Below are 13,139 nucleotides of genomic sequence, written 5' to 3'. Positions count from 1 at the left end.
TGGGAGGAGAGGAGCACCGCTCTATGGGCCCAGTTAGGCTGGGGTCAGGCCAGGCTTCGTGTGACAGTGACACTAAAGCTGACACTTGGAGGAGAAGGGGTTAAAAGGCAAGAAGGGCAGAGGCCAGAGCAGCTTTCCAGGCGGAGGGAACTGCAAGCTCTCTCCTGGGAAAGGACAGGGTGTTTCTGAAGAAGCTGGAGGGTGGGAACTAATGGAAGTGGAGAGGCTGCCTCCGCACGCCCCAGCTGGCAGAGCCAACTGTGTGTGTCCCTTCCCAATTCCACGTTTAGTGGCTTCATGCTTGTAGTCTGAAATTGGCCATGGTGGTGTTCACACCACCGGAAATTGGTGAACACTACAAAGCAGGGTTTTGTTTTCCTTTCCACCAGGGAGCTGTTTGCCAGCTGAGCTGGGAAAGCCCCTGGGCTTTCCTGTCCCCACTAGGACTCAGGCCTCCACTACAGTGTCTGCCACACCAGACTGCAGTTATCATTTGGACCATGGACTATGAGCCACGTCTCACTGTCTCTGTTTGCCCAAAGGCCCAGTGGCCACAGTGAGCGGTGAGTAGATGCCTGCTGGGAGAACGAATTTCTGAGGTTCTGGACATCTCAAAGATTGGGTTTAGGAATGCCGTCCTCAGGGCTCCATCCTGCTGACCTTGACTTCTCCAAATGCTCCCAACTCTGCAGGTAGAGCTAGGTAAGGTGGCAACTGCAGGCTGTTTCTCTACCAAACAGAAAACATTTAGATACGGCAGCTGTCTAGGCGGAAAAGTAGGTGCTCTTGGTGGGAGCCAGGCCCTGTACCGAGGAAATGGGGAAAGAGGAGGTAAATAATATATGCGGAGCACTCACTCCTGCTAAGCACCAGGCTAGAGGATTCCATGCCCATTATTTCATTTAGGCCTCAAAACAAACAACAGTGCCAAGCGGTAGCTGGGGGCTTAGGGACCTTGAAATGAGACAGTCCTGCCTTTGCCACCTGAATTCATGTATATGACCTTGGGCAAATTACCTCTCTGGGTCTCAGTTTCCCTATCTGTAAAATGGAGAGAAAAGCAATAGATGTAGGGTTGTTGAGAGGATTAAATGAGCTACTGGATGTGGAGGCTGAGCACAGTACCTGGCACACAGCTTTTAATTAGTATTATCTATTGGTCATCAGGCAACACTGTCCTGATTTTACAGGCTGGAGAAAAGTACAGCAGTGCTCAGGCTACTGGGCCTGCAGGGCTACAGCTGGGGTCTGAACCTGGGCCGCTTGAATCCAAAGCACCTGCTTACCCCTGCTGCTTCCCTAGGAAAACACCTCAGCTGTGGAGGGAAGCACAGCATGGCTGTGCCTACGTGGATGCCATTAAGTATCAGAGAGAACAGAGCCCAGACACCTGCTAGCGCTGAGCTGGGGAAGGGGAAAGAAGCCCCCAGGGCGCGGTCAGGGCTGGAGTTGTCTTGGCCAGGAGCTTCTCTGATGGCCCAGCTGGAAGGGCCACCTGAGCCCAGGCACTGGAAGGAAAGTGGGGATGGTTACCTGGGGGGGGGGGCTGCTTGCCCTGCACGTGTTCCTAGACCCTGACTCTGGTCTCGGGAGTCCTGCAGGCTGTCCTCTACGGGCTACATTCCCTGGCTCTCCCCCACTCTGGTTTCTGAGGGGTTGGTCTGCAGGGGAGCAGAGGCAGGAAGGAAAGAGGTGGGGGTTATGGTTCCGTTCACTGCCTCCCTGCTTTGCCCTGGTTTTGCCATGGCTGTGTCACTCTGGCAAAACCAGGCTCCCATTTCTGCTACGGCGGCTGCGGGCCTGGGCTGGTAACAGCTTCCCACTTTGGTCGTGCCCGAGTGCCTCTGTGTTGGTTCCTGTTGTGTAAGTTTCTCCATGAACCCTGGCTGAATGTTCTTTCCCGCTGGGACCTTCACTGACACATCTGTTCTGTAGCCAGACAAAACACCCCCAGCACAGGACCAAATTGTGCGTGCCTGTGCTTCCTTGTGCCATTAGCAGCAATAGATAAAGAATGAGTAAGTACAAACGTCAATTACCGTAATAAATCATTTGTCAGACGTGCTTCTGCAGGGCAGGGCTGGAGCTCCATTCCAACGTGAGAGGTCTATAAATAATAGTGAATGCTTCAGCAGCCCGAGTTCCCAAAGCCCTTCCCCAGACACCCACACACACGGATTCAGACTTGTGGAGCTTGAAGGGACTCAGAGATTACTACGTTTAACAAGCCCATTTTACAGAGGAGGAAACTGAGGCCCACAGAGGGGATGAGAATTGCTTACAGTCCCACTGAGCGTCCATGGCATGGCCTAAACCCTAGCCCACAGCCTGGGCTCTCTCTGTTTCTCCTCTGCCCCATCTTTATTATCCTTGGCTTGCCGCAGCACAGAATATTTTTTTGTATAAACATTTTTGTTATTTGGGTTCAGATTTGTCATTTCCACTAAATTAAAACTCCCTTGATTCTAGGAACTGGTCTGGCTCATCTCTGTATCAGCCACAAAGCCCAGCACATGACATAAGCTGGAAGTTGGAAGAGACCTTGAAAGTTCTCCCCACATTATCCATGAGGGGGTTCCCTGCTGATGCCCAAGGAACCTCACTACCTGTAGGAGCAGCCCGGTTGTAGCTTTGGCTAGCTCCAACTGTTAGAAGCGCTTCCCCATGCTGAGCTGACATTTGCAGCAGTCAATAAACGTTTGCTGAATGGAGAAGGGTTTTCATCACGATGTACAAATCCCCTGGAAGCTCTCACTGTTTAGAAATGATCCATCCTCAGATAGAGTGGTGGAAATTCCTTCCTAAAGCAGGGACACGTAACTGTTGTAGCAGCAGGAAAAACAGCAACAAACTTGCCGGGAGCCTGGTTCAACTTGCAAGGGAAAACTTGGGCCTGGAATTTGGGTTTCTTAGTAAAGGAGGTGGTGTTCTCAGCAAAGCTTTGCCTGGTGAAAAGTAAATTTGCCAGCTGAAATACACTTTTACAGTTGATTTCATGCTGATAGGAAAATATCTCCTGGCAGACTCTGCATCAGGGTGGGGCAACCTCTTTGAGCAGGCTGGAACTCCTCCCCTTACAGAAAGCCCAAAGCCATGCTTACCTACCCGTATTCCAGGAAACTAATCAACTGCAAAGGCAGACATTTAAAAATGGTTTGTTATTGATCTTTTAAAAAATGTATTACTATTAATTTATCTTTAATTAAGGAGGTGGGGAAAGATCAACAGACGTGGAGCCAGAAGATGTACCTGAGAGTCAGGTGACTAGCTGTCTGCTCCCGGAAGTGATCTTCTTGGCCTCAGTTTCCTCATCTGTAAAGTGGGGGTAACCACATTGGTCCTACCAGGATACTTGTGGTTGCAAGCGCAGGCTCTGGAGTCAGGCTGCTGGGGTTTGAATTCCCGCTCCAGCAGTAGAAGCTGTGTGGCCCTGGGCAGGTCAGTGAAACCCCTGAGCCTCAGCTTTCCAGCTGCAAAATGCTCTCTCTTCAGGGTCGACGAGATGCTCCACGCAGAGCACTTGCCAAGTCCCTGGCTCATTGGTAAATGCTCAGTGGATGTTAGCTAATATTTTGTCCCAATAATACTGGTTGTTGTGAGGATCGGGTAGACATGAACGTTATAAAGGGCTGTGTAAATGCAGGATCGCTCTCATCGCCTCACCTCCCACTGAAACCTGACGAAGAAGGTGAAGAAGAAAACGGATCATGAGAATTCAAGCAAATGCATCCCCCGTGGAAGAGAGCCTTCAAGTGTTTCTGTGGAAATGATGGTGATGGCTGCTTTTAACACATATTCTATGACTTTTGGAAGGAGAAAAATCCAGATTGTAGAGAGAGTGATCAAAGCCAAGGGTGTACTTCAATTCTGTCTCTGTCAATTGGCCTAAGATCTTGCTGATCCACACGTTTCTGCATGGAAGTGGAACGGGCGCCAACTCTTAGAGCTCCATGAAAGCTGCTGTGGGTATATTTCCAACACGAGACGATCACTAGAAACACCTACTGCACCAGGAACATCTAGCAGCTGAACAAGTGTTTTTTTGTCCCAGACACCAAGAGACGAAATCCAAAACTGTGTTGCCTTTTAGTAGCAAAGCTGTCTTAGGAACTCACAGTGTAGAAACAATAAATCAGGCATTGCTAAATGCACTGTTTTGCTTCTCTCCCATCAATCACTCCAGCAATCACCACCGGGTATATCTCTTACAGCTTTTTTTTTTTTTGCAAGTCCTGTGATGGTGGAAGGTGTGCTAAGAGCGATGGATATAGATCAAGTTCCTGGGTTTGCATCCTGATGCGCCTCTTAATTAGGCTGTATGATCTCAAGAATCTCAAAATCTTTCTGAGCCTACCATTGGGGTGGATGGTAAGCCTGAATCCTGTCAAAAACAGGTGTGGGCCAGGTACAGTGGTTCATGCCTGTAATCCCAGCACTTTGGGAGGCCAAGGTGGGAGGATTGCTTGAGGCCTGGATTTCTGAGACCAGCCTGAGTAACATAGTAAGACCCTGTCTTTAACAAAAAATTAAAAAAATTAGCCAGGCATGGTGGCATGCACCTGTAGCCCCAGCTACATGGGAGGCAGAGGCAGGAGGATGGCTTGAGGCCAAAGGAGTTCAAGGCTTCAGTGAGCTATTATCGCTGCACCCCAGCCTGGGCAACAGAGCAAGTCCTCATCTCTTAAAACAAACAAAAAGTAGATGTGAAAGGGCTTTGAAAACTTAACTCCAGGGCTCTTAATCTGAGGTCCACGAATAGGCTTTTAGAGGTCCTCATACTCCTGGAATTTTATGCTGCATAAATATAAACACATAGAAAAAGACTGAAAGGAAACTCACTAAACTGTCCCGATGTTACCTTCCTGCAAGGGGAGCAGGCCTGGAGGATTGAAGGAGAGTTCCCATGTCATTATTTTGTGTATATCAGTATGGCTCGGATTTATCAATCTGAGAATGCATTTATATCTTAATCGTAGAAATACAAAGCATCCTTTAAAAAAAAGAAATTGTCTGCAAAATTGCTCATGTCTGTGAATACATGCATTTTTCTTGGGCAATGGTCCCTGATTTATTCAAGGGAATAAAGAGGTTAGGGGCCTCTGAAAGTTAATGAAGGGCTATGATTTCACAAATGAAAATTGTGAACAATTGTGAACAATTCTGCAGGTGCCACTTGGATCCACACTCCTCCCTTCCTCATCCACCCTGGGCTGCCTCAGTGGGCTGCTTTGCCTCAGCTCTGGCTTCTGGTGGGACTTGACTGGGTCACAGCCACCCCTCCAGGCTGCCCTCTGCTCACAGCTCTGTCTGTCTCCAGGTTCCGGTGATGGCTTCCTCCCCTCGCCCCTTCAGACCAAGGTCCTGTTACTGTTCCAGGCAGGGCACTCCCCTCTGTGGTTTCCATACACCTTTGAAACAGTCCCTTTAGTAAACTTGCCTCAAATTACCCAGTTTGAATGTGCCATCTGTTTCCTGCTGGGACCCTGATGGATTCAGTATTTTTAATCTGTCATTGCACCATCAATGCCTGTACGCTCACACATTCACTCACACACTGACACACTGACACACTCACTCTCAGCCTCACACATCCCTGACAAACACACCCACTCTCTAACGCACACGTGCACACGCACACTCATAACCCTGCCTGCCTGGAGAACACAGTGCTCTGGTTAAAATCCTGCCCGGGTGAACCAAGGGTCCACCTGGGCGGCAGGAACCTGGCCCCCGGCGCAGAGCCCCTTGTCTGAGATTCCGGGTGCTGCTGGCGGCGTCTCTCACCTGTGCACCATTGAACTGGTGACTCCTACTGGGTCTCATTTTTAGAAATGCTACACTTTGTCCGCTACAAATCCAGATGACCCCACCAACTGCACTCTCAATGTACTTGGAAAGAGGCTTCATAAAAATACTAAAACGGCCCACGGAATCTTTTAGCCGTGCAGAATAGACTGAGGAGGAGGAGAAGAGCAGAAACCAGGTAGGAGAAGAGCAGGTAGGAGAAGAGCAGAAACCTTTAGGGGTCACACAAATAAAGATTAACGTAGATGGACAGCACCAAGTACACTAGGTAGGAGTTGAAGGGAGACACGTGTTGGCTCAATGTGAGGCCACCTTTCCAATGACTGAAGCCATGCAATGACGGACAGGCCACCTCGTCTGTGGCTGTGTCACAGAGACATGATGTAGAAGTTGGGATCCAGTGACCTCTAAGGCTACTCTAAGATGCACCTGTGACCTTGGACAAGTCACTTCCCCTTTGGAGCTTCTGCTTCCTCATCTGTAAAATGACCACCTCAGTCTAGGTGTCTCCAAGGGCTCTTCAACAGCTATAAATTCTTGGAATCTCGGATTCTGCAGGCAAAGAGCTGCGCAAAGAAGGGGAGGGGGTGGCATTTGCAAAGGAGCTGCAGAAGTAATTAGTGATGGAAATGTGAATCTCTAGCTGCCTCTGGATGTCTGAGTTTGCAGATTAAAACAAGGCCAAATCTTGGCTGAATAATTCCTTTCCCTCCAGAGCAAACACGTTGAAAAATCTGGCCTCTGTTGGAGGGAGAGGCAAATGAATTTGTTTGGGAGACAAAAGGCCGGGCTATGAATTATGCCGCCAGCATCTGCTAGTCTTTTAGCCTCTCTGGAACTCAGATTCTTTGTTTTTAAGCAGGGATGAGAGTATCAACCACACAGGCATGTTTTTCTGAAGATTTACAAGTGCAAATGTCCCAAGCCTTACCGGCTGGGTGGAGATCGTCTCGGAAAATATGTTTTGCATCCAGCCTCCCACAGTTACTCTCTCTGTGACTTTGAGAACCTTATTCAACTCTGTGAGCCTCCGTTTTCTCATCTGTAAAGTGGGAGCACTGGAGCACCTATTTTGTAGGGTGGGTACGGAACAATGAGCCAAAGCACACAAAATGCTTTGCACATGGGGCAACCAGCATCATTCCTACTGATAAGTGGTTTTGTGAGATTCTAAAGAACAGCGTACATTTAACCATATCATAGAAACCATACTGTGGCCTGCCCTGAACCTGGCTTTGTGACCTTTTGTCTCTTATTCGAGGACTCAGAAAGGTGGCCTTGCAGCCTTCCACACGTGGGCTCTCAGCTAGGCCTTGGGTGTCAGTGTGGTGCCAGTGGCTTGAAGGCAGCATGAGGGTGGTTGGGGCATCCAGGTGGAGGGGGTTGGGGGGGCTCGGGCAGAGCCCTCTGCTTGCCATGGATGTTAGATGTTTCCCCACGTCAGGGCTGTTTCTTGGGCCCTCTGGAAACTCTTAAATCACAAGGGTTCAGTTAAGCAGCTTTGTCCCTTTCAACTCTGGCCTGGAGGCCTTTGGGGAGGGGATCAGTTACCTGGGGTCCAAAGAGGGGCCCACATCTCTCAGATGGCTTCCCTTAGGCCTCTGGGAATTATGCCAGCAGGGTCCTAGAGACCCTCTGTTCTGTCTCCCCAAATACAACCCAAGCTGATCCAGGACTAGGTCTATCACACGTCCTGCTGTGCCCAGGTGTGGAGGGAGGGAAGGCAGCTGTGGACCAATGCACTGGAGACAAAGAACTCCAAACCAATTCTTCTAGACGCTGTTCTAAAACTGTATGAAGCCAGTAGTTTGGGGTCTTCATAATAGTTACATTTTTCACAAGTGTTCCTGCCAAATGAGTTACTTGGAGGATTGAAGAATTCCCAACGGCCAGAGGGAAGTTATGAAGATGAAAACTTGCATTTTAGATCATGAGGATTTTATTAATATGTTACTATTTTAAGCCACCATACAAATATCCTTTGTATTGATCTCAGTGTGATGCACTGACTGAATAAATATGCCAATTTCTGCCAGTGAGCCAAACAGTATTTTTAACCTACTTTAAAATATGTGTTGTTTCCTATGATTTTTTTAAAAGTTTGGAGTTGATTATGAAAGCACTTTCAATTTTTAAAAATTCTTCTTTCCAGAGAATATACGTATTTTTTAACTGTTAAATACAAAGCTTAATGGGGTGGGTGATTTTTTTCTTAAAGCTACAAATTAGGGTAAAAAAGGGTGAAATGATTTTTTTTTGGGCCTACGTATGCCATTATATTGGAGAATATCACTACAACAGAGGACATCTGAGTAACAAATTCTTTGAATATATAACTGAAAATATGTGTATATTCTTACACATATTTTTTTCCCTGATCACTGCCCATTTACTCTACTTAGCCTGTTTAGTGTATTACACTGTGTACTTAATCAGGACCCTGCCAGAAACTTCAGGATCTTCAAATATTAAGAGAAATCGACAATGTATACATGTATCGAAACATCACATTGTACCCTATAAATATATACAATTATTATTTGTCACTTAAAAATAAAATATAACTTTAAAAAAAGTAGTGTTGGAGAACTGCTGACCTAAGATAACCATCTATGGTCCCTAGCAATAGTAGACAATCCGTGAGTGTTTAATGGATGTGTCAATAAATGAATGGCAAAGAAAAGAAATTAAGAGAAACACAAAACAGAGAGCCGAAGTTTTCATGAATTAGCTAGTAGGATCCTCACAGCCGTGCTATCGCCATTTCATGGGGTGGGGGGGGGGATATTAGGACAGGAGAAGGCCAAGGCCTTGCTCAAAGGCTTTCAGCTGCTTCCAGATAGTTTGTTCCCTGCTTCCTCTCTTTCCCTTTCTTCAAAATGGAAAAAAACCCCAAAAGATCCCTTAAGTCTCAAAGCCATTGGGATACTATAAAGACTGGTTTGAGTTCTTGTTTGGAAAGGCATTGAAGAAGAACTAGTAACAGTTATAATTGTTATCTGGGACTCATGAAAGTTCTAGTTATGGACAGAAATACAAAATTGCCATCTAGTAAAATGATAACCAGTTATCATCCTTTTTGGGGGGAATGAGAAACCTTAGAAAATTCAGGCACTGGACAGGAAAGGGGCCGTATGGGAGTTACTTAGACACATTATATTTCAGGGCCGGTGGAGCTAAGAAGAATCACAGAACCCCAACACTTCGAGAGACCTCGGCCATCTGGTCTAACTACTGACCTGGCGCCGGAACCCCTGGCATGAACCCTCCAGGGATGGAGGCCATTGTCTCCCAAGACACCCAACCATCACCACGTGGCTGTTAGAAAATCCTTCCAGATTTTGAGTCAAAACCTGATGGCGGGTTGAGCGGTGGGAACGTGGGACCTTCCCTTCCCAACACACATTGCTGCTGGACGGGAAGCTCTTTACAACAGCCCTTGCCTTCTCCTCCTGAGGTCCCAGGGAGCCCAGGGGATTACCTGAAGTTGTAGCCTGGGGAGACGCTGCTCTTCTCAGAAACGCTGTCGAGCCGCGTGAAGGAGTATCTGGGGATGCACTGGTCCCAGGCCTTGTCCAGGTCGCACACCCAGCCGATCTTGATGCCCAGAACTCCGCCCTGAAGAAAGGGGCCAGATGTGAGCTCTCCCCTGGCCCTCTGACCCCCTGTACCTGGCCAGGGTAGGAGTGGGGCATTTATGAGAAACAATTTCTTTCCATTCCCTAGGTGGAAAGAGGCAGGGAGAACAGTGGCTGGTCGCATGTTGCTCAGCGGCCAGGGTGAGAACACTGAGCCTCTGGATCCTACTTTAGAATCTCCGGTCCCAAGTTACACTTTCCCACTGGGTGGCCCTTTCCAGACATCTGAGGCCTCTCCCTGAGGTGAAGTGTGAAGACGGGAATGGGAACCTGAGGCTTGGGGGAAGTGGGTGAGGGGAGGCAAGACCGTTCCGGGCAGGGGTGGACACAAAGGATGCGGCCACAGAGCCAGCTGCGGGCCCCACGCGCTTCCACCAGGTGACGCTGTCTCGCGGCAGCTCCTTGCCAGTCCCCGCGGGCCTGCTGGAGGGCCAGGGGTTGGGTCGGGAGCCGACTCTGGGGGGGCCCTGAGTCTGGGGGAGGCCTGAGCTTCCCGGTTCAGGTTGTGCTAGGTCCTCACCGTGCGGGCCAGTTTGGCAAAATCCTGCCCCGCAAATTTGACCACGTCCCCCACCCGCAAGATGGGGCAGAAGGGGGCCTTGTCAGGGTGGAAGCGGCAAGTCTTCATGTCCCTGGCTGTCAGGTTGGGAAGGAGGTTGCCCCTGGGGAGGAAGACAGGAGAGAGGCAAGGCCACGGTTAACGCGAGCGGGCGGGCCTCCCCCTCCCCTCTTTCCCTGCGTTTTTCTTGTCCCACTCATCACCCTCTGCCCCTATGAGGGGTATGTGTGTCCCTGACTGATCTCCCCCAGCCAAAGTCTGGGGTTCCAGGAGGGCAGGAGTCCCTGCTGAGCACTCCACGCCCTTCTGCAGGGCCTGGCACTGCGCTCTGCACAGGGAGGGCGGATGCCCACCCTCTAGCCGGGGAATGAATGCGTGATGCAGGGGGCTGACCTGAGAAAAGGGTTATCCACACGTGGGCTTCATGTAGGGAATAAAATGGAACCAGCCCCTCGGCTGGACCTCTGAAGGCACCTGTGACCCAGGAACCTCCCCTGCCCCGAGCAAAACTCCCACTTGCGTTCTGAGCCCGCGGGCGGGGAGGCTGGCAGAGAACCTGGCCCCAAAGTCCACCTGCTACTCAGTGGTCAAGGCCCACTGGGAGGTTGGGACTGGGAGCCCCAGGGCGGTGGGTGGATGGGACATTTGCCCGCTCCTGAGGTGGGGTGGGGTGGGGTGCCTGCATCTCTGCTTTACAGAGGAAGGGAGGACTCACTTCTCAAAATTGAAGAGGGGGAAACGGATGCTGTTCTTGATGAAAATGGTGAAGTTTTCGGCTTCCATCATGATGGGCCTGTGGGCGACAGGAGGCCTTTGCCCCGGGGGCCACCTCTCCTGGGGGACTCCTCCAAAGGGGGCCTTGGCAGATAAAGGGCCCTCTGAGAGCTGGCACCCAGGGAGGGGCAGGCAAGATGGGCTGTGGAAGGAGGTGTTCTGAGGCCACTTCCCCACCCCAGCGAGGGACAGTGCTGGGGGAGCCACAGGCCCTCCTCCAGCTCAGAGATGCGCAGAGACACAGGCTCCCACACGTGGGGCCCTCGCTCCTCCCACCTGGCTCAGGGCCTTACATTTCCACCGTGTCCACCTCGGCGGGGCACCAGCCCTGGATCTCACAGGTCCGGAGCGCAGAGCTGTAGTTCACGCAGCGGCCAGTAAGGATCCCTGAAAGGGGGAGCCACAGCTGCTGGGGACACCTGCCCTTTCCACTCCCTTCGCCCTGCCCACCCCTCATCAAGGACACCCCCAGGCAACCCCCCTCCCAGGGACTGTGGCAGGTGGAGGAAAAGGACAAGCACACAGGCAGGGAAAGAGAAGCCGACCTCTCCCTCTTCTTCCAAGCCCCGGCCCCAGCCGAAGGGAGGTGACTGCACTCTGTTCTCATGTCCCAGCCACCCCGGGACCCTGGCATCCTTGCTCTTCCTTCCTTGCCTCTGAGCCTGCGCTGCAGCTATTCCTTCTGCCTGGAATGCCCCTTCCGAAGCCCCCTCTATCCTCCAAATCCTACTCATCTTCAGGGCCCATCCCAGATGTCACCTCACGGAAGCCTTTTGGTGCCACCCACCCCAAACTGATCTTTCTCCCTCCCCCGGCCCCCCTTTGTATTAATATCTCCTGGATAGCGCAGTGCCCCTGTCTGTCACCATCATCCCTAGACTGGGAAATCCTCTGGGGGTGGGGACCATGCCACCTTCATACACCCCACTGGGTGTGGCACCCAGGGAGCCTCTATAAATGCCTGCGGAATTATCTGGAACAGGCTGATTCCCACTTGCTCTCTTAGGGTGGGCTCTCCTCCATGGAGGTGGGGGCGGTTCCTGCCCCCAGGTCCTGCTAACACTTTGGGGTTGTGAGGAGCGGGGAAGGGGCTGCACTCACCCCCACCAGGGAAGCGCTCCGGCCCGCACTGGCTGTCTGACACGCAGCGGTACTTCTCCTCACTCTGTGGGCACACAGGTCCGCAGGCTGCTGAAGGACCCTGGCCAGGCCTGGCTCCCACAGCAGGCAGCCTCCGGAGGGTGGAGGCCCCTCCCTGCCCTCATGCCCACCAAGGTTCTCCTCCTGCACCTGCTTCCCCCAACCTTCCTCCCTCCCCTCACCTCTGGGCAGAATCCTTGCATCTGGTTTTCGGTAACGATCATCTTGGTGATGATGACAAAGACAGAGGTGCCCTTGGAAGGAGAAGGAGGGAGGGAAAAAAATGCAACAGTCTCAACCCGTGAGGCAGGAACTATTATTATCTCCACTCTACAGATGAGGAAACCGAGGCTTGGGTTAAGTGATTTGGCCAAGGCCACGGGGCGACTAAAGAGCAGAGCTGGGATTCATACCAGGCTCTTTCCAACCACAGCACAGTCCCTCTTGCCCCTCTGTGTGTTGTCCTTGACTGCAGCGAAAGTTGTGGCGGAGCCTGGAGAGGCCCCCAGCTTTCCTGATGCCCAGCATCGCAGGCCCAAGCTTCCCCCACGGCTTCCCTGCTGCTGGGAGAGAGTCTCTGGATCAGTGAGCCCACGGATTCTGGTCTGGGAATCCCGTCTGCACTCTCCTTGCCCTGCTGCCTCCTCTCCAACCCACCCAGCGTGTGGGCACCCACATGTCTCCCTGGGGCAGGGGACCATACCTGGGGTGGGGTCACATAATCAGACACATCCATGACCCTGTTGGCATAGAGTCCGAAGCCTTTCACCTTGGTTACCACCGAGGACTCAATGGCCGAATCCCGCACCTGGTATGCCTTCTCGTGCAAGAAAACCCACCTGGGGCCGGAGAGCAGAGATGAAGAGAAAGACAGGAGTCCATTAGACCCAGCAGGCGGAGGCCGGGAGAGGTGTCCTTCCTACCAACGTTAGGACGTGCCTGGCAGGGTGTGTCTGCAGGGGGGACAGCCCTTGCTGGAGGCCTGGGACCTAGACTGAGCCCTTGGTTGGCTTACCTTTTCCCCCGTTACCACCCGCCCTTGTGCCTTTTTAGACTTTCCCCCCTAATTGTTCTCCCCTTCATGAAACTTTAATGTCACAGGTATCTGTTTATGTAATGTCTGCATATTTGTGCTTATGCATAAAAAGAGTGAGAACCAATTTTCACCCCCTTGAGGGCCATATGGCCCTGTTGAGGATGCACGGGTTAAAGTCATTCCCTGC

At 51.3% G+C, this 13,139-nt stretch overlaps 1 protein-coding gene across 1 annotated transcript in view; it reads right to left on the bottom strand.

Moving 5' to 3' along the window:
• The window catches only part of P2RX3 (purinergic receptor P2X 3), a 28,142-nt gene that overhangs the window by 7,421 nt on the left and 7,582 nt on the right, over positions 1-13,139 (bottom strand). The window contains exons 2-8 of the mRNA XM_045558080.1: positions 12,620-12,755; positions 12,099-12,170; positions 11,878-11,941; positions 11,070-11,163; positions 10,718-10,795; positions 9,964-10,105; positions 9,287-9,423 (exon numbers count right to left, since the gene is read on the bottom strand). Of these exons, the coding sequence (XP_045414036.1) occupies positions 9,287-9,423; positions 9,964-10,105; positions 10,718-10,795; positions 11,070-11,163; positions 11,878-11,941; positions 12,099-12,170; positions 12,620-12,755 (723 nt within the window). The remainder of the gene's footprint in view (positions 1-9,286; positions 9,424-9,963; positions 10,106-10,717; positions 10,796-11,069; positions 11,164-11,877; positions 11,942-12,098; positions 12,171-12,619; positions 12,756-13,139) is intronic.

The sequence above is a fragment of the Lemur catta genome, chromosome 7 (assembly GCF_020740605.2).
Source record: "Lemur catta isolate mLemCat1 chromosome 7, mLemCat1.pri, whole genome shotgun sequence".
In the NCBI taxonomy this organism is placed as follows: Eukaryota; Metazoa; Chordata; class Mammalia; order Primates; family Lemuridae; genus Lemur; species Lemur catta.
This window is presented reverse-complemented; position numbering and strand designations above follow the sequence as displayed.